Source organism: Rhea americana, unplaced genomic scaffold (genome assembly GCF_003343005.1).
Source record: "Rhea americana isolate MKP2758 unplaced genomic scaffold, rheAme1 scaffold_305, whole genome shotgun sequence".
Classification (NCBI taxonomy): domain Eukaryota; kingdom Metazoa; phylum Chordata; class Aves; order Rheiformes; family Rheidae; genus Rhea; species Rhea americana.
This window is the reverse complement of record NW_028186430.1, coordinates 91,895-110,228: the sequence shown is the minus strand read 5'-3', so window position 1 is coordinate 110,228 and position 18,334 is coordinate 91,895. Positions and strand designations below refer to the sequence as shown.

Here is an 18,334-nt window from a genome sequence, read left to right as displayed (position 1 = left end):
ACAAGGAGCTCCCGCCTGCACCCACCCCGCCCGGCCGCCCGGGGCCCCGTCACGCAAGGCGCCGCCCCGCCGCGCCAGAGCCTGAGGAGGGCCGCGCCCCCGCCTCCCCGCTGACTCTCCGGCCAGCCAATCACCTGTGAAAGTTCCTCTAGAGGCGGAGCCGCCACCCGCTAATCAGAGGCCCGGCCGCTCACAGCGGGTGGGGTCCTTTCGGCCTCAAGGCTGTCTCGGGCAGGCGCGGCCTGCGACACCGGCCCTAGTTCCTTGTGAGGGACCAGGCCTTATTAGGGGGCAGGTGACTCTCTCAGAGCCTGAGGTAAAAATCCACTCAGTTTCTCGATAGGGGCTGGTAGGCGGCGAGGGGCATGACGAAGAGGAGAGGGCTTTAGAGAGCACCGCTGGGATTTCCCTTGCGCTCCTTTCTCAGGCATTGTTCCCGGCGCCTCGGGTCCTGTGTCACGAGGATGCGTAAAGCGTGGCGGACGGATCGGACTCAGGGTCATAGCGCGCCGGCGCAGCCGCACGGACGGATCGCATTGAGGGACATACCACAGTGCCGCACTCCGCACCGAGGAAAGAGGGAGGGAAACTCCGGGCCAGAGACAAAGGGGGGGGAGCCGAGTGGGGAACATCCGGGTCACTCGCTGCCGCCTCAATCCGGGACACGCGCGGGTGCTGCGGCCGCTCACGGTGAGGCCTGGCCGGGCGAAGGGCCTGGGGCGGCGGGGCCTGGGGCAGTGCGCTGGCGGCCGCGGGCCCCAGGATAGCGGTGCCTGGGCTGGCGCGTCCCGTCCGCCGCACGACGGGGCGCGCGGGCCTGGCGGCCCCTGCGGAGACCGTGCGGCCGGGCCCGGCTGCGCGGCGCAGCGCTGCCCGCCTTGGGCCGGCTCCGCGTCTCTCGCTGCCCCGCAGCCGCCCCCGGAGGTCTCGGCGGCCGCGCGCGGCGAGGAGGGCTGGGCGCCACGGGGCCTGCGCGAGGCGGTCCCGGCCCGACGAGCACTCGCCTGGGTCCTGGCGGGCGGGTGCCGGGCTGCCCTGTGCAGGCCTCGGTGCTGGGCTCGCTGGGAGGGCGGCCCTGGGCGGGCGCCGGCACTGCCGGTGGTGTTACTCAACCGGTGCGGACCGAAGGCTCTTGCCGAGCCGCGGGCCTTGCTCCCAGCGGCTCTGGTAGCCGTGCCGGCATAGTAAGCCCTCTCTGCCCTTTTTCCTGCCGCAGGAAGTGGTTTTTCTCTTCCAGTCCAGCGCTAGTTTGTTTCGATTAAATCGCAACCGTGGATTTTTTTTCCATACTTCTGAAAAGTAAAGTTCGTCAAGTTCTTGGGCAAGCTGCTCTGGTTTATAACTTCCTTTTGCACTAGTCTTCAGCCCGCAGAGTTAGCATGTGAAGCTGACAAACTTATTTTATTATTTGAAATGAATAGGAACTAGTTCAAGTTCTTGACACTTAAAGAGCGTGCTGTGCCTGTATTTAGGGACTCATCATAGATCAGAATTGTGTGTGTGATAGGTGTTGCGGTCCCACAGCAGAACTGTTCTTTATGAGGCTTTGTGTTTGGAAATAGATTTTCATTTTTTTCCTCCTATCAGAGAACATAGGTAGCTAAGATGATCTATAATGGAACATGGTTAGTTTACCCCGGTGATAAATTTGATGTGTGTGTTCTTGTTTTTATTTTTTTTTCTCCAAAAGCAGATGGCAGTAGCAGCAGTGGAGGCAAGCTACAAAGTTTGGAAGCTTTGTTCATTTCCTAGTGCTTTGATAGCAATAAAAAGGGCATTACTACCTTTTAATGCAGGAGGAGAGAAAGAAAGGAGAGGAAAGGAAGGAGAGGCATAGTGTAAAATGAACAAAATGTGGAGATGGACCTCTTGTGCTTGCATGGCCTTTACAAGATAGGGTTTATATGTATTTATATATTTTTTTCCAGGGCAGAAGAGAGTGTTCTTTCCAGTGATGTATCTCTTTAAAGTGCTCTTACCTCAGTTCTATTCCTTAGCAATAAATTTCTCAAGTGGAGGAAATAAATAAGGTGTGATAGTGGTGACTTTTTTTAAAAAATTAGAACTATTTTTTTAAGGTTTTAACTGTTTCACATTAATAGCAATGCCTTGCATTTGCAAAGAATTTCAAGAGCTTACAAGAGCTAAACATTAAGCCTAGGCATTTGGACAAAATACTGCTCAGAACTGCTACTGCAAAGGAAACAATACGTGTACATTATTGAGGAAGATAAATGTAGCATTGAGGATATGAGAGCTTCAGTTTTATTTCTGAGGATCAAGCTCCTGCAGAGCAACAGTTTGAACAAGATTACTAGATTCCTCTACTGAAGAGCTGCTAGACAGTGTATGTTGGAAAATTCGTGATAAACTGATGYACTTTTGAGCAGACTCTAATGAGATCTTCATTCTGAACTGACCTTCCTCTTGTTTGTCACAAACTGCTACAAAGTAGATGTGCAGTAGATGAATTGTTATTTTTTGTTGTTTTTTCTCTTTTCTTCCAATACTTGTCTACCCTTGTAAGGGTAACTGAAGCCTGTGAACTTTGGGAAGAGGTTGACCAGGCACAGAGCCATGCCATAGAAGTATGTAAGATATTTAGATACTCTGAAAAAGAGGGTGACAAGCTCCAGAATGACAAATCTTCTGCATCCTTTTGTGCTGAATGCTCCTTACAGTCATGGGAGTCACATAAGGGTTACAAAACTCAAGGGGAGACCACAAGAGTACAGGGAAATTAGTCTCCTAATACAGTTCTTGATTTACTTTAAAATATGAAAAGAAAGGGGTAAACTTAATGTAGTGTTTACTTGTGTGTAATAAGTCCATAGCACTCACTGCCTGAAGATATCAATTTTAGTTACTTCACCATCCCTGGACCTTTATAAGACATCTTAACAACAGTGTTCCAGAAGAGATACTGGCAGTAGGCACAAAAATCAGAGACCAAGTCCCGCTGTAGTTGATTTTTCTTTCTCTCTTTTTTTGTTTTGGTCATATTCAGTAAAACTTAATCAGCAGTTTAGGTTTGATTGTTTGGGGAGAGGCAGAGAGGAAACAAGTTCAAATCAGCAGTAAAACTGCTAACTGTATATTTTAATAGATTAAAAAAAGATAATTGTATATTACTGGTAACTGAAACAATCTAATGTAATTGATTTTTCTTTCTAGTTGTTTACCTGTCTACCTCTGATTTGATATGGATAAAGTAAATATTCTTAAAACCCTGGGAATTATCAATTTTTAACAATTATTTTTTAAATTGCAAAGACTTTTGATATTCACAGTAGTGGAATGGCAGAGACTAGAAGACTGTCTAAATATATGTACTTGGAATATAAACTGAAGACACAAACACTTAATTTTTTATCAAGCTTCTCTTGAACTAGAGAATCTATAATCTTTAACTAGCAACTTCTGTAAGAAACCAGAGTTCTCCATCYGAGTCCATTGTTGTAGTTTTACTGTCCATCACCTGGCATTTCAGAAATTCAGTCTATTGATTTAAGGAGATCAGCAACAAGCTGCAATGATTCTGCTCCAGAAACCAGCTGCTTTATTGAAGATTGAGAGTTTGTTATAACTGTGAGAAGATTCTGTAAGGCTTCTCAAGCTTCTCAATATATTCTAGTTAATCACATTTGGCTCACTAATAATCTACAGTGTTATGTGAAATTCAGATTTAACCACTGAAATCCTCAATATTTTTTACATTTTTTACATTTTACATGCAGCAGAGTTGCTACTAAAATAAATATTGAACTATTAAGTCACAGGCTTCACTTACTGTGAAATAATGAAACTCAACCTAATATTTTCTTCATTTAAAATACAGGAATTGGGAAAACACCTTTTTAGTTCATATATCCCTCTGTCATTGTTTGTTTTTGCGGTCAAACTGTCTTTTAGTATTACCTTTAACTATTTGGCTAGGCTGCAGAATAGCTGAGAGTTTGAACTATTTTTACACACTCTTCCCTCCTCCTCTCCCCTTTGCCTTGCATAAAATATATCATCCCCAGAACTTAAGTAATGGCACTCAACTTTTTGCTGTGAGGAGACTTAAGTAATGGCACTCAACTTTTTGCTGTGAGGAGATGAGGGGGGAAAATTGACGTTTGAACTAAGGAGTGAAAGGAAGCATTGGGAAGATAGATGTGCTGCACTTTGGCAGGAAATGGTGTGTGGTCCCTCTTCAAAGCTTGATTCAACATCTCAAGGTGCAAACCAGTTAAAAGATTAAACTTAATCTTTTTGGTTGTAATGAGGGTGTGTATGTGTATACACTGAAAAATATTTCTGAAAGTAGTCTGATTGGTGGTTAACTAAGTCAAATTCCTCAAGATTTGAAGACATCTTTATAGAACTGAAGAAAGGCTTAAGTTTACTAGGCCACCATGTAGTGCATAACTAATGGAAAAGCAAGCAGGTTACAAAAGCAAACCTGAAACAAGTCAGAATCAAAGCTTTAAAATTTGTTATTTCATTCTGTTGAAAATTTATTTAATTAGTAATGTTCTATAGGTCCTATGTAGTTTATAGGCCTTCTGAGAAGTCAGCGTTTCCCTTGAGATATACATAATTGTCTGTTAACCACAGGAAATCTAATTCTTCATGTTTGAAAGCATTCTGTAATATTTTCCTTGGAGAAAAGGTAACTGAGTTAAAGTGTCTAAGAATATATGAATGGTTAATAAGCACAACTAGTTTCCTCAAATTATTGTAGCAAGGTTAATACAGTGACTTGTCATGTACTGACAGCAAAACTGAAATTTTGTCACATATTCAGTAGTTCATCTAAATCTGTTGCAAGAATATGGGGTCATAGAATGAAGTTACTCCTTTTAAAATTTCTYTAAGGGAGAATTTTGCTCTAACAGTATCTTTTCAATGCCTCCTGCTTGTTTCTCTGGTGAATGAAATAGTCTGAAGTGGTATGTACAGTTTCTCTGTTAACTAAGTCTTCTGGCATAACCAAGATCCAGATACATACATGCTTTACTCATCAAATAATTTATAGGGGTATATAACACTAAGAGAAATATTAGACTGAATATAGAATTTACTGTACATATTTGTTGTATTTCAGGGTTAATGGTCCTTTCTAAAAATAGCTTCGTCTGACATGAATTTAACTGCTAGCTTGAAGTTGAAATTATGTTTTATGGTCATCCAAGCAAAACTATCTTTGAGTAAAACTAGAAGAAAGGATTTGAAATACTGAGTGTCCCAGGAACTCATTAAAACTCTTAATCTGGAGTTCTTAAAGACTTTGAGTTGAGGTGTCTTCTCTGCTAATTTTTAATAATGTGTAAGTACTTAAGTTGGAAGCCAACTGTCTTTTAATCTTTAAAATGTATAGTAAATGAGCGTGAGTTAGTCCAGTGTGGAATTTTAACATAAGGATCTTTGTAAGCTACAGTTCATACTATTGTGGTAATAGATTGTAATACTCTTATGAACAATCTGCATATTAATACCGTATTGAATATTGTATAGCTCTTAACCAGCATTTAAAATGTTCATGTTAATGGATTGGTAATATTCCTACCATTAATTCTCTGAGCCTGTTTAGTGGAAGAATTCTTGTATTCTTTTGGCTGGCCTAAAGACTTAACTATATGTAGAGTTAAGAACAGTTGGAGAAGTCAGGCAAACTGCTGAATACCAACTCTTCTTTGACGAGGGGAAGTGTGCAATAGGGAAAAGGATTAAAAACCTTTGTTGAAAGGAGATTATGAGCTCCTTTTGTTGATGTGGCTAACAAAACCCTGAGTTCAAGTACTGTTTAGCAACGAAAAATAAACTTTTTTGATTAATGCTCTACATGAATGGAGAATCCTCCCTGATAGTGAGCCATTCTATTGTAACCATTATGTCTAGAACTCTCATTGCATCACTTGCAGTGATGACCTGTGCTCTGCATATTTTCTTCTGCAGTTTGCAGTTTCAGTCATCATACTTGGCTGTTACTAAGGGCATTGCAGATGCAGAAAGATCACTCAGTTTACACTGGACTTCAGAACCTACCTTGTGGAGTGATTGGGACGCTGGTTCTTCTTTAGATCACTTCTTTATTGCTCTCTGTGTCTGCTGATGTTTAGAAGTTACATAGCGACATCTCAGCAAAACTGAGATAATTCTGATAAGTTCTATGCCCATGTTGCTTTTGCATAGCAACAGAAGTATTGGTCTACAGAAGGAAAATCATCCACTTCATGGTGTAGGAGATAGGCATTTATCAATTATACAAGTAGAAAATCTGAGCCCTTCTCTTAATACTTGGTGGTATTTCTGTTGTCAAGCTACTGTTGCAGTATTTTTGAAGATGTAGTTCACATGTGGAACACAAGGTGGGGGTAGTATTTAAAACTAGATGAAGTCTAGTAACTTTGAAGTTGTTGACATGGGGAACCTTGATGATGTTTTTCCTGATGTTGAGCTCTACTGAGCAGTGAGGGAAAAATGCATGTCTCAACAAGAGTTGTGAAATCGTAGATAACAGTACTTCCTGAGTAATCATAGCTTTTCAAAAGATAGTATAATGTATGAAATATGTTTCTATATATGAAATATGTTTACATTTTATGTAAAAGTTTATACTAAAAGCAATAATTTCTATTTTAGAGGGACTCCAAATATGTCTGGCATAGCCCTCAGCAGACTTGCACAGGAGAGAAAAGCCTGGAGAAAAGATCATCCATTTGTAAGTATATGAGAACTGTCAGCTTTCTGACTTCTGYAGCTATTTTGGTGTTCTGATGATTATTCCTAGATGTACATGTATATACATATATATAGAGGGGGGGGGATATCTATATTTTGAGTCTTCTGATGATTATTGCTAGATAGGTGTATATATCTATATATATAAAGAGATTTTTAACACCTAATCAAACAAGCAAAAAAAGCTGCTTAAAACTATGTAGTGCGAAGCAAAATAACAGCATGTATAAAGAGAAGATAATCATGGGGTAGAGGGATAGTGTAGTGGTTATCACATCTGCTTTACGTGCTGAAGGTCTTGGGTTCAAGCCTCAGTGGAACCAGCACCAGAAAATCTTTGGGAGGTTGGACTAGATGATCTCCAGAGGTCCCTTCCAGCCTTACTGATTCCGTGATTCTGTAAACTATGCTATACGTGTATCTTCTGAAATCCTCACCCTTTGATTTTTTTTTTTTTTTTTTTGCTTTAATTCAGGGATTTGTAGCAGTACCTACAAAAAATCCAGATGGCACAATGAATCTAATGAACTGGGAGTGTGCTATTCCAGGAAAGAAAGGGGTAAGACTTACTGTTGTCCTAACATCTCACTTATATGCTGAAAAGTAACATAAACCTGCTCATGTATTAAGGTGAGAATTGAAAGTATAACTTACATGCAGTTTAATGTACACCTTTGGATCCTTCTGCTACTTTGGAATCCGAGTGAAGTAGATGGAGAATGACAGTGGACTAAATACACAGACTGTTCAACTGTTGGCACTGACCACTTCAAGGAACAAATGCTCAGAGAAGTCTGCAAGAATCCTGTATAGAGCAGACTTAAGATAATCTTCTACTTCATGACAGGGTTTATTGTGACTTCTGTTCTTACTAAATGCTGATTTAAGCCCTAAAGCTTGAAGATCAATATTTACAAAATGTTACCTCTGCTGATTAACTGCAAGTGCCTCTCTTCTGTCCACTAAGTAGTGAAGACTCTTCACTCTTATAGAAGTGGTGTACTGTAGCACTGTTCTTAATTTTGTGGATTTAATGGAAGATAGTTCTGCTCTGTCATCATGGAAAATTTCATAAATGGAAGGTGTGAGATTCCCTTTTTATTTTAGGAAAAGAAGAATAAAACTTTCTAACATAGTTCTAGCTGATTTCATTTGTGCTTTTATGTCCACTTCCTAAAAATAAATAATTGTGGTCTCTATAAACGTATTCCTTTCCCTTGTTGCTCTAGTTGGTGTAGTTTGATTTTAGGGGAGAGAACAAACAGAAGTTCTAGATGGAGATAATCATTAATGCATGAAGCCACACTGATTGCCACACTGGCATTATAACTTCTCATTCTGTGTGCTATTTCTTTTTCTTAAGTTTTTCCTTGTCAAGGAGTGATTGATTATTCTTGAACACAGTGGATGCAATTTTTTCTGAAATAGTAGTAACCTAGTATTTTTCATTTTTACCGATCTTTGGTGTTTTGCATTGGATAGATGTGGATTATTATTATTTTTTTTTTTTTTTTTAAAAAAAACCCACCTCTTCATGCCAACTTACTTAAGTTCCCCTAAAATCTGGTCTCTTAGATTTTGTTTATAAGGAAAGTATAAAAGTATATGTTAGCAAAACATGCTGATTCCATACTATTCCCCAGTTCACCTAGTGCTGAAAATGGCATTGAGTGTTGCTGCTAGAGATTTAACTTGAATAGACAGCTACCAAAATATTGAGCGAATTGATACCCAGTTTATGTATGACTCTCCAAAACAGTATACCTCAAGTTATTTCATAAAGAAGCATCTAAAAATAATTTAACAATACAAGGGAAAACTCATCCCAGGGTATTCTGCCAAAACAAGTTTATCGCTTGTAATAGCTAACTGTTTTTGTCAAAATACCATCTTTAAATACATAGGTTAAGAAATCTTAGTGGTATGGCTCTGTAAATTGTAAAATGAAGCAAACAAAAGTCTTAAAGACCAATTTCTTGTCTCCTATGAAACAGCTTATCCCAGGACAAGATAAGGCAAACTCTTGTAGTTCTTGGATAGAGATCTGTAATAATTCAGGGCTTTTATTTCTGAATAGACTGATTCTTTTGCTAGAAACAGCGCATGTTATTTGTCTCTACCAGACCAATCAGTCGCATATTGCCTTTGTGTTTGGAGGCACACTGTACTACAGCTGCTGCCTCTGAGCCAGATCAGTGGATGAACTTGCCTACATGGCATATGAGATATATGTTTGGAGCCTTGATGTTGGGTTTTATCAAAACTTAGCTATCCTCCAAAAAGTCTTAAAGGCCTGTAATGCTGGTGCATAACCTTATGAATTGTTGTTGCTTATGACTGTCTGACATAAGGTTCAATTTGATTCAATTWCCAAGCTTGAATCTTTCTCTTGAATCCTTGCAATCTAATCACTTTTTCCTGTCTGGTACATGCATGCTTGATTATTCCAATTTAAACATAGAGTCTTGCACTTCTCCCTGAATTACGTTCATTCTTTTTCCAAAACTGTTTAAGCAGATTAAAGTTAAGTAAGTTTGATTCCAAAATACTTTCTCATCTGCTTGTCATTCCTGTCGGCTTGGTTCTGCCTGCAGATTTATTGGATGTCTTCTCCTGTGCTATCAGCAGATCACAAACAGAAGTAGCAAATGATATTAGACCTGGGATGAATTTCTTCATACACTTCTCTTTTGAGCGTGAATCATTTAACAGCTGTAATATGACTTGAAGATGCACCTGCAATCTGTCCAGTAGCGTAGAAGGATCTAGATGATATTGCTATGTCATTTTTCTATCTTAGTAAGGCTTTTGAATATCTACTATTTTACATCCATAAAGTGTATTGCTTTATCAGAAAGAGTCAAAACTTGTTTTTGACTGTTCTTGCATTTTACTTGTGCAGTTTAGCAAAAGCCATTTCTCTTCCTGCAAAATTGAAAACAACCAAAATAAGAGCTTTTATTCTATCAAAAGGCTTCTGTCATTCTTTTGAAAATGGACAAGTTTGTCTTCTCTGAGAAGGTGTGGAGTACAGGTATTTCTAGTAAATCAAAACTATTAAAAACACTTCTGTGTTTGTATTCCTTAGCACTTTTCTTTCCCCTATTGTAGCCTTGGACTTTTTGCTGGTTTTCATTGAGCACAGTGGGGGTCGTCCTCTGCCCCCAACACTCACTAAAAATTACGTGATTTAGGTAGGGAAGAGGTAGGGGTTTTCCTGAGGTGATTCTTGACAGTATCTGCTTGCCCTTGAGGACCCAAGTAAATCACTTAAACTAACTTGTGAGACCATCATTACTCAGATTGTCTCTAAAGGACAAATCTGACACTTATTTTCGTTTTGGTGGGCCTATAGTAAGGACTAGTAACAGGTGAGTGATTTGCTGTTTTAGAGACTAATAAACTTTTTCACACTTATTAGAAGTTAATTCTTCAGAAGAGAGGCTTTTCTCCTTATGTTCCAAGTAAGAGGACAAGGCAGGATATCTTTTGTGGTAGGCTTTCTGTCTTTTGCTGGATGTTTGTTCTTCTTTAGATGACCATTCTGAGTAGTGCCATCTTATTTAGTCCTTGACATTGTGTAGCACTGGAACTGCTGTAACAGAGCATTGTTCATGATTTCTGACAGTGATGAAAACCTTGGAACTTCTGTTTCTTGTACAAAAAGATGTAATCTGCAAAACTACATGCTACCAAATAAAGACAGGATTAATTTAGACTAGCGAAGAACCTAACATAAATCTAGAAGGCACTGTAATATTAGTTATTGTTGGTTTGGGGATTTATTTACTCTTAGTGCTTTTTCTCAGGCCAGATTCTCATGGGTTAAAATAAAAGTTGTTTATATCCACTTGCTTAAATGGTGTATCCATATTCTGTCTTCTCAGATATAAGTGTGGGTATAATGATCCCTCCATCATTACATGTTTAGCATCTAAAACTTTTAATTCTTCTATTCAAATACAAGCATAAGCCGTCATACTTTAAATTGTTTGTTTGTATTGAATTTCTTGACTGACTCTGTAACACTTTATTACTAATAAACAAGTGGGAAAAAAAAAGTCTTTTTTTTCCTTCCAACTGCTCACTATATAGATAGACTAACTAGTCTCAGTGTGGACATCCCTTTGCATCTCTGTGGACTTGGTATGCAGATATAGTACTGGGATACTACTGCTATGTTAAAGCAGGAATGTACTCTTGAATGAATGTGTTTTTTTTAAAAAAAAACTCTTTTGAGATTTTTACTTTTGATGTCAAATTCCAAACTACTTCTCAATACATGAACTGATTTACTCAGAAAATAGAAAATATTTTTTTTCTGTCATTGAGAGTGTTGTACTAGATAATTCTGTCAACACACTTTTACTAAAAACAGCAAAAAGCTAATCAGGCAAGAGGACAAATATTTCATACTGGTATAGAAAAGATGCGTCTTATTATGCTGTTTTGTTTTTGTTTGTTTGACTTTTCCTTACTGTAATCTGAATTCTCCTTTAACTTCTTTTGATAGACACCGTGGGAAGGAGGCTTATTTAAACTACGGATGCTTTTCAAGGATGACTACCCTTCTTCACCCCCAAAATGCAAGTAAAATGACCAAACCCACAGGTTTAATAGAACAATATTAAAGCAGTCCATGAGGCTGTGTAAATGGTTACTGCTTCTTTCTGATTTCCTACTGAAAGGTGTTTTCCTTCCCACCCTGCTTTTGCATTTGATGAAAGGAGCACAATGTTCAGTATTAGAAAGCTGAGGAGTAGAGGGCTGCTTTGTGGATTTTCTGAAAGTTTGGTAGAAGCATTGGTTGAAGCATCCCCTATTTGATCAGCACTCTTCAGAATCAAGTAGGCAGGCATGGTTAATCTAAACTTCTTAGGGTGTGTTCTTCCATAAAGTTGGTCTTTTAAGCTGAGAACTCACTCAGAAAGCAAGGTCTTAGACAATTAAAAAAAGATGTTTCCATCAACTTTAGACTTTTCATCTGTTAACCTTAAATATGGATCTGTTTGTTTTTGGTTTGGGGTATTTTGTTTTGTTTTCCTGTTAGCGATAACGTATATACTTGGTTATCTTGTATCCTTTTTAGGATAAGAAAACTTCTGAAACACCTCATTTATAAACTTTAGAAGTCTGAGAACATCTTGTGCCCTGTCTAGTTTCTAGGGCCTTTAAAAAGGTTACCCCCACAGATCATAAACAGCTTTTTAAACAATGATTCCCATTCCTTTAGTGTTTCAGCAATATCGATTGTCTTGGCTATTCATTTGGTTTGTCTTCACCTAAATTCTTATGACACAAGATGAAACATACCTTTTTAACGAGCAGATATTTAATATGAATATCTCAAGAAATACCAACTAGTTTAGCCCACTTTGCAAGTGCTGAATGGATTATTAATCATTATCCCTTAGGGTGCATCTGTGACTTATCAATTAGTATGACTTATTTCTTACCAGTACAGCTCCTCAGTTCCCACTGAACTTTGAGTGGGTCATATGCAAAACTTCATTGTGACATAAGATGAATAGAAAATTACACCAGTATCTGCCTGTTTTCTATATCGCTAAGTAACTGCTCATTGCATTACTGAAGATGGTGGCTTTTGCATTTAAGTCCTGCAAAGATTAAAGAAATGTCAGAATACTCGTTGCTTGGCAAAGGTTTAAGTGCACAAGCCTATCTCTTCAATCACTCTTGCAACTTAAACTTGGTTCTTTATGTTCAGTGCAACACATGTTGGTTATACATAAAAGTAAAACGGAAAAAAAATGCTCGATGCTTAACTTGGCTTTTTCTACATAGATCTTTCAGTATTTTAAATTGAGGAGAAGAGATGAATGAAGGGCAGTTTTTTTCTTGTATAGAGTAATATGCGTTGCTATATGATAAAAAGCCTTTTAAACTAGTCCTATTTAAAGATAATCAGCACTGATTTCGTCACTTTTTACTCTTAAGCCAAAAGATTACTGATCGCAATGATATTGCTATATTGCCTGGACTGATACTGCAGACAGTTGGAGTTCTTGCTTTATGTGCACGCTGAGCCAAGAGGAAAACCAGTAGCAAAAATCTTTTTAGGGATCTTCTGTCTGTCTGTCTCTCTCGCTCGCTCTCTTTTTTAATGACTCCCTTCTCCCACCCCAAAAATGTCTTGTGTCATTGGCCATTTTCTTTTCCACTGATACTGTAACCTAACTTTCTAATCTGTCTTATCTCTGTATGCAAGTAACTGTCTTCTCCTTTAGGTAAATTTGAACCACCATTATTCCATCCGAATGTGTATCCTTCAGGCACAGTGTGTCTCTCCATCTTAGAGGAAGATAAGGATTGGAGGCCAGCAATCACAATTAAACAGGTCATTAACTGTATTTAAACATAAGCACTCTTACTTGCTTTGCCTGCTTGACTTAAATGAGTCCAAAATGTTCACTGTATGTTTCTACAATTGATTTCTAGGAGGGGTTTTTTAGTTTTAATTGTACATTTCTTAGTAATATCTATGCCTACGTTACTCACTTCCTATTCCTTCTTAAACAGATCTTGTTAGGAATACAAGAACTTCTAAATGAACCAAATATTCAAGATCCAGCTCAAGCAGAGGCTTACACAATTTACTGGTAAGTATCTTTACATATCAGTTTGAAAGCTGTCAGATTAACTTCAACTACTTGTAACTGATACAGTATTGGAATATTCTTAGGAGTGATCAGAGTTTCTTGCCTTCGTGGTCGTGACCTGTGGAGATGCCTAGCTTATGCTAAGCTTAAGCAAAAGAGTAACTTCAAAGTTAATAGGTTAATGGTAGTTTTAGTAATGTGACAACAGCAATAAATTACAGAGGCTTCCTTAGTTGGACCGTGATTCTCCTGTTGTTCTATCTCAGTACAGAATCCCTTCCCTTAAAGACTAAGTGAGGGATAGTGATGAGGCATAATGATTTTGTACAACCAGCAATTAGAAGGATGGCACTGGATTAGGTGGTGAGTCCCATTCATCAATACAGGAATATGTTACTTCTACCTGGTAGTGGGTGTCTACGAACATTTGTAGGATAAAGTATAAGGATACTGAAGGATAAAGTATAGCTGTGTATGATTACTGTGAGTGTAGAGCCTTCTGAGAAAATTAAATCTTCAAAAAGAATAGCCTAACAACTTTAGCAGAATGAATATTGCAGTAGTTATGAAAGATGATAGTATTTAAACTGAAAAAAATATTTGTAAGGGTCAGTTTTAACATCTCATAATCAAAAATGGTCAGCTGATCTATACTCTTTATGGGGCAAAACACATTAAAAAATGCTTTTGGCTCTGTCAGCTACTAAAATAATGACCAAGATCAAAACATAAGGTTACCATTCCGGACAGAAGAACGAATTTCCAGGAGACTGTCAAATTAGAAAATGACATTTTATGAGACTTCATCTTTGATATAGCTTAGCTATGTCTATATTAGAGGACCCTGGTGAAAAGAAAGATAGGGCTGAATAGTGTCTTGGATTTAAACACTTCACTCAATGTTAATCTTTAAGAATAAATTTTCAGAATTTCTGAAGATTGGATGGAACTGAGTGCAGATGAAGAACACATAGAAGGCCACAGTTGTAGGCAGTGCCTTCAGAAGCAGATAGTGGTGAGGGCAGGCTGCTTTTTAAACTACTATGAGGGACTGAGGGGGAAGGAACAACATGCTGTAATTAAAAAAAAAAAAAAAAATGTCTTTTCTGTTTCTACAAACACACTGGGGTGTGTGTGTGTGTACATATGTATATATGTGTATATATAAATATACATATATATATATATATATACACCAATCTCTTGTTCTTACTGCAGAGACTGAAAAGACAGGATCTTGATTTGTATCTTGATGACTGGTTAGTACTAATGAATGTACTGCTTTAAGGGGGCATTTCTGAATAGGAATAGTGAACAGTTTCTATGAGCGTAAGCTTAACAGTGTCTTTMTTGTGAGGAGTGGGAGGAGAGGAGAGGGGTGTTGGGAAGGTATTGCACAAGCTGCTTCTGTGGCTGCGCTAAGACTTTCCAGATGCACTAATCAAGCACTGTGCTTCTATACCTATTTCAGTACAATCGATTCTCCCAAAACAAGATCTGCACCTGCCAAAAATACATGATAAAACTTTTTTTCCCTCCTTAGAACGTTGCTTTCAAATGATAAGTATTTTAATTTTATATCCTTTTCATGTCTTTTAGACATGCATTTTTTTTCAGTGGGTTTGCTGTATTTCTACAGCCTGACAGTATAACTTGYGCTTATTACTTAATGAGTAATTCTTAGAAGTGCAACAGAGCACGATGATGTATTCATCTGTAATTTGGCATGATTACTAAGTCTGGGGGGAAGATGCAGTGCTGTGTAAGTAGATACCCTTTAGACAGCTTGTTGAACTTCCTTTTCAAGAATAAGTTTTATGTACAAAATAAGGATACTTAGCTTAGTTCTTGCTGTCAGGACTACTTTGGTGTACTGTTACTTTGTAACTTTAACTTCAGCACTCTTACTGTGCTAACCTACTTTCTCTTCTCCCCTCTGTTCATGCAGACACTCCTATGGCAGGCATTCTTTTGCTTGGGTTCTGAGGTTATGAGACTTAAAGAGCTGGGTTGAGTTCTTGTGTGACAATGCAATATTACSTAAAGAAAAGTTTTTAGAAGAAAGTTTGTAAGTTTAGTTATATGAGAAGAAACTAGAGTATTGTCAGTCTACTTGCTAATAATTGTTCATCTGACATGTCCAAATTGGGCTTCATGTCTTTCTCAAAACCATCAACTCCTGAGGATATAATTTGCTGGATTTCAGCCTTCAAAGCTGAAAGTAAGTTGACTCAGGCTGTCTGCAAAATCTAGTCACTTTGTTTTACCACAGTGTTAAGTAACTTGCTCACAAGAGTGAAGATGATGAATTTCTTTAGTAAGAACTTGCCATTTTCTATGTTCAGTCTTTGAGCTTTMATGAGTGGTTATAGTTCCTTGGAGTAATATTTGCTTGTTTAATCAGTCTTCATCAAGTATACTAGCTGCTGTGAACTATGGTGCCTTTTTTAATGTGGAACACTTTCTTTTTTCAACTAAAGGTTAAGGCAGACTGAGGCAGGGTCTGCAGAGATAGGGTGAAACTACCATCATCTTCCTTATTAGAGCACTTCCCCTCTCTTCTAAAAGCAGTAAAGATGACACTTTAAAATCATATGAATTCTACCAACTGTTCTGTGAACTGGTCTCATCATATACTTTGTGTTACTAGGATACTGGAATTCAGATCTCAGCACAAAGAGGGGAAAATTCTTAGGTTCAAATGAGTAAGATACTTGGATGTAAGGCACAGCTGGCCCTGAGAAAGGGCAGGCATGCACTTGCTCATTACATGTTGGTATAGTATGCAGATAGTACAATCATTCAACAAAAGATGAAGTAACTAGCTAAACAAAACTTAACTTCCCTCCACAGGAAACTTTCAAAGTAATGGTTCAGACAAGTCTTTAGTACATGGTAGCGTTCAGTGAATTTTTGAGCATATGAAAAATAGGATTCTCTTCTGTCTAGTGTGTTTTGCTTCCAGCAATGGCTTAGTTTCATACTGAAGGGAAATAAAAGAAAAACTGTGCAATTCTCTGATTTCTCAAGCTTTAATCACCTTCTGTTTCTTTTCTATTCAGCCAAAACAGAGTGGAATATGAAAAAAGGGTTCGAGCACAAGCCAAGAAGTTTGCACCATCATAAGCATCTGTCATGCAGCATCTTAAAAAGGAAGGGATTGGTTTGGCAAGAACTTGTTTACAAAACTTTTGCAAAATCTAATGTTGCTATGTACAATTAATATCCACTTAGGGGAGGGGGTTGTATGTGTGCCATTTTCCATATTCGCCACTTGTATACAGTTCTAAATTTGCTGAATTGCCCCCAGTTTTTTCATACAGGGTCTCTTCCTTCAGTCTTTTGTATTTTTGATTGTTATGTAAAACTTGCTTTTATTTTAATATTGATGTCAGTATTTCAACTGCTGTAAAATTATAAACTTTTATACTTCTACAAATTCACTAGTATCTCTAGTTACTTTGCTATCTGATGCAGGCATGCTTTAAAATGTTTAGAACTATATTTAGCCTCTAGCTGGCTGTATGAAAAAAAMCATGCCCTCCACCCCCTTCCCTCCCTGAATTTGTTTTTCTATCTTTCAGAAACTAGGTTGTTACTGCTTAAGAGCCTCTGAGATCCAAAGTCAGCCAGCATCTTTATTCTGCATCACTTCCTTTGTGTTTATATGGCGTTCTGTCTGTGTTGCTGTTTAGAGTAAATAAACTGTTTATATAAAGGGTTTTGTTTCATTATCTTCATTATCTTCATTAAAATTATTAAAAGGCTGCCATTTAAGCAGTTCTGAACACAATTCAGTGAAAGTCCTGTTTTTAAGGCCTGTGGTGCTACACTTTGTTTTAGATGTTTTCTTCTTTTCTCCCTCCTATCCCCTCCTTGCCTCCAACACTGATGTGGTTCTTTGGGCCTGCCATCTTTGGGCATGATTATTCATATACTTAAACAGCTCATTGAATTCTGTGACTAGAGACCAATTGCTTACTGTGCATAATGGATCAACATACTGCTATGACCACTTCAGCATAAAATAATGCAAGTGTAGACTGACATTAACTGTAGTACCAACTGTCCAAGGAATGCAAGATGACCTGCAGCATCTGGGGATGTTAAATGGTATTTGTTTCTCTGAAATACTTCTGTGCCTTCTTCCAAATGTCAATGTATATAGCTTTTAGGATAAGGACATACTCTATGCAACTACAGCTTCCTTCTGTAAAGGAAATTGGTTAAATTATGTAAGTTATTTTCCATGTATGTCAAGCTGATATACCCTCTGTTAAACTTGCACTGTTTTTTTTTTTTACTGTATTAGTTCAAATAATTTTGCAAAACAAATATAATGATAAAAGCTTCATTGCATTTGAGCTGTAGCTTCTTTAGTGTTTTTGTTATTAAAGGGTAGTTACTGCTGCAGACTTGAGTTACCTTAAGAATGTTACAGCTCTGCTTTTGGACTTGCTATATTTGTCTGCATCTGATTATGATATAGCATTCTAACATGAAAGTAATCCCTCAAATTAGAATAGCTAATACTCTGATGTTCCCATTTCTTTAAGAACTGTGTATAGAATTGCTTCTTTGTCAGTAATCTAGAAATACTTTTTACAAAAACTGATTTGGAGAAGACTTCAAATGTTTGGAGTTGGAGGGTGAATAACTGAGGAACAGGATTAAAGGAAAGATTCCCTGTCAAATCCATTGAATCAGACATTTTTTCTCTTTGTTTTAAAGGGAAATAGAGTGTTTGCACCACTAAAGTTGCTAATGCGACTCCCAAGTGCTCCAGCAGAGCTAGAATTTAATCTCCTATCTAGACTAGGAAGAGGGTTAAGAGGTGAAAAAGTTGCTGTGACTTGAAGAACTTAGGAATCTTATGCATATGAAGGTAACAAATTATTAATTGTTGTCCTGTGTATCTCCATTTGTAATGAAGGGTTGCTGAAGTTCTGATTTAAACCTAAACCAACAGTTAAGTTCTGGAAGCT

The 18,334-nt window shown here is 38.2% G+C and overlaps 1 protein-coding gene across 3 annotated transcripts; it reads left to right on the top strand.

The window, feature by feature from the left end:
- The first annotated feature begins 203 nt into the window (after positions 1-203).
- On the top strand, positions 204-17,070 carry UBE2I (ubiquitin conjugating enzyme E2 I). 3 transcript variants are annotated; one of them, XM_085309849.1, is made up of 7 exons: positions 204-316; positions 6,631-6,709; positions 7,205-7,288; positions 11,243-11,315; positions 12,978-13,087; positions 13,270-13,349; positions 16,412-17,070. In XM_085309849.1, the coding sequence occupies exons 2-7, from the start codon at positions 6,644-6,646 to the stop codon at positions 16,473-16,475; spliced, it is 477 nt and encodes a 158-aa protein (XP_085165975.1). In that variant the 5' UTR covers positions 204-316; positions 6,631-6,643; the 3' UTR covers positions 16,476-17,070. The 3 variants fall into 3 exon arrangements, with proteins under 3 accessions (XP_085165975.1, XP_085165977.1, XP_085165976.1); XM_085309851.1 differs by lacking the exon at positions 204-316 and adding an exon at positions 521-690; XM_085309850.1 differs by lacking the exon at positions 204-316 and adding an exon at positions 5,169-5,314.
- The last annotated feature ends 1,264 nt before the right edge of the window (positions 17,071-18,334 follow it).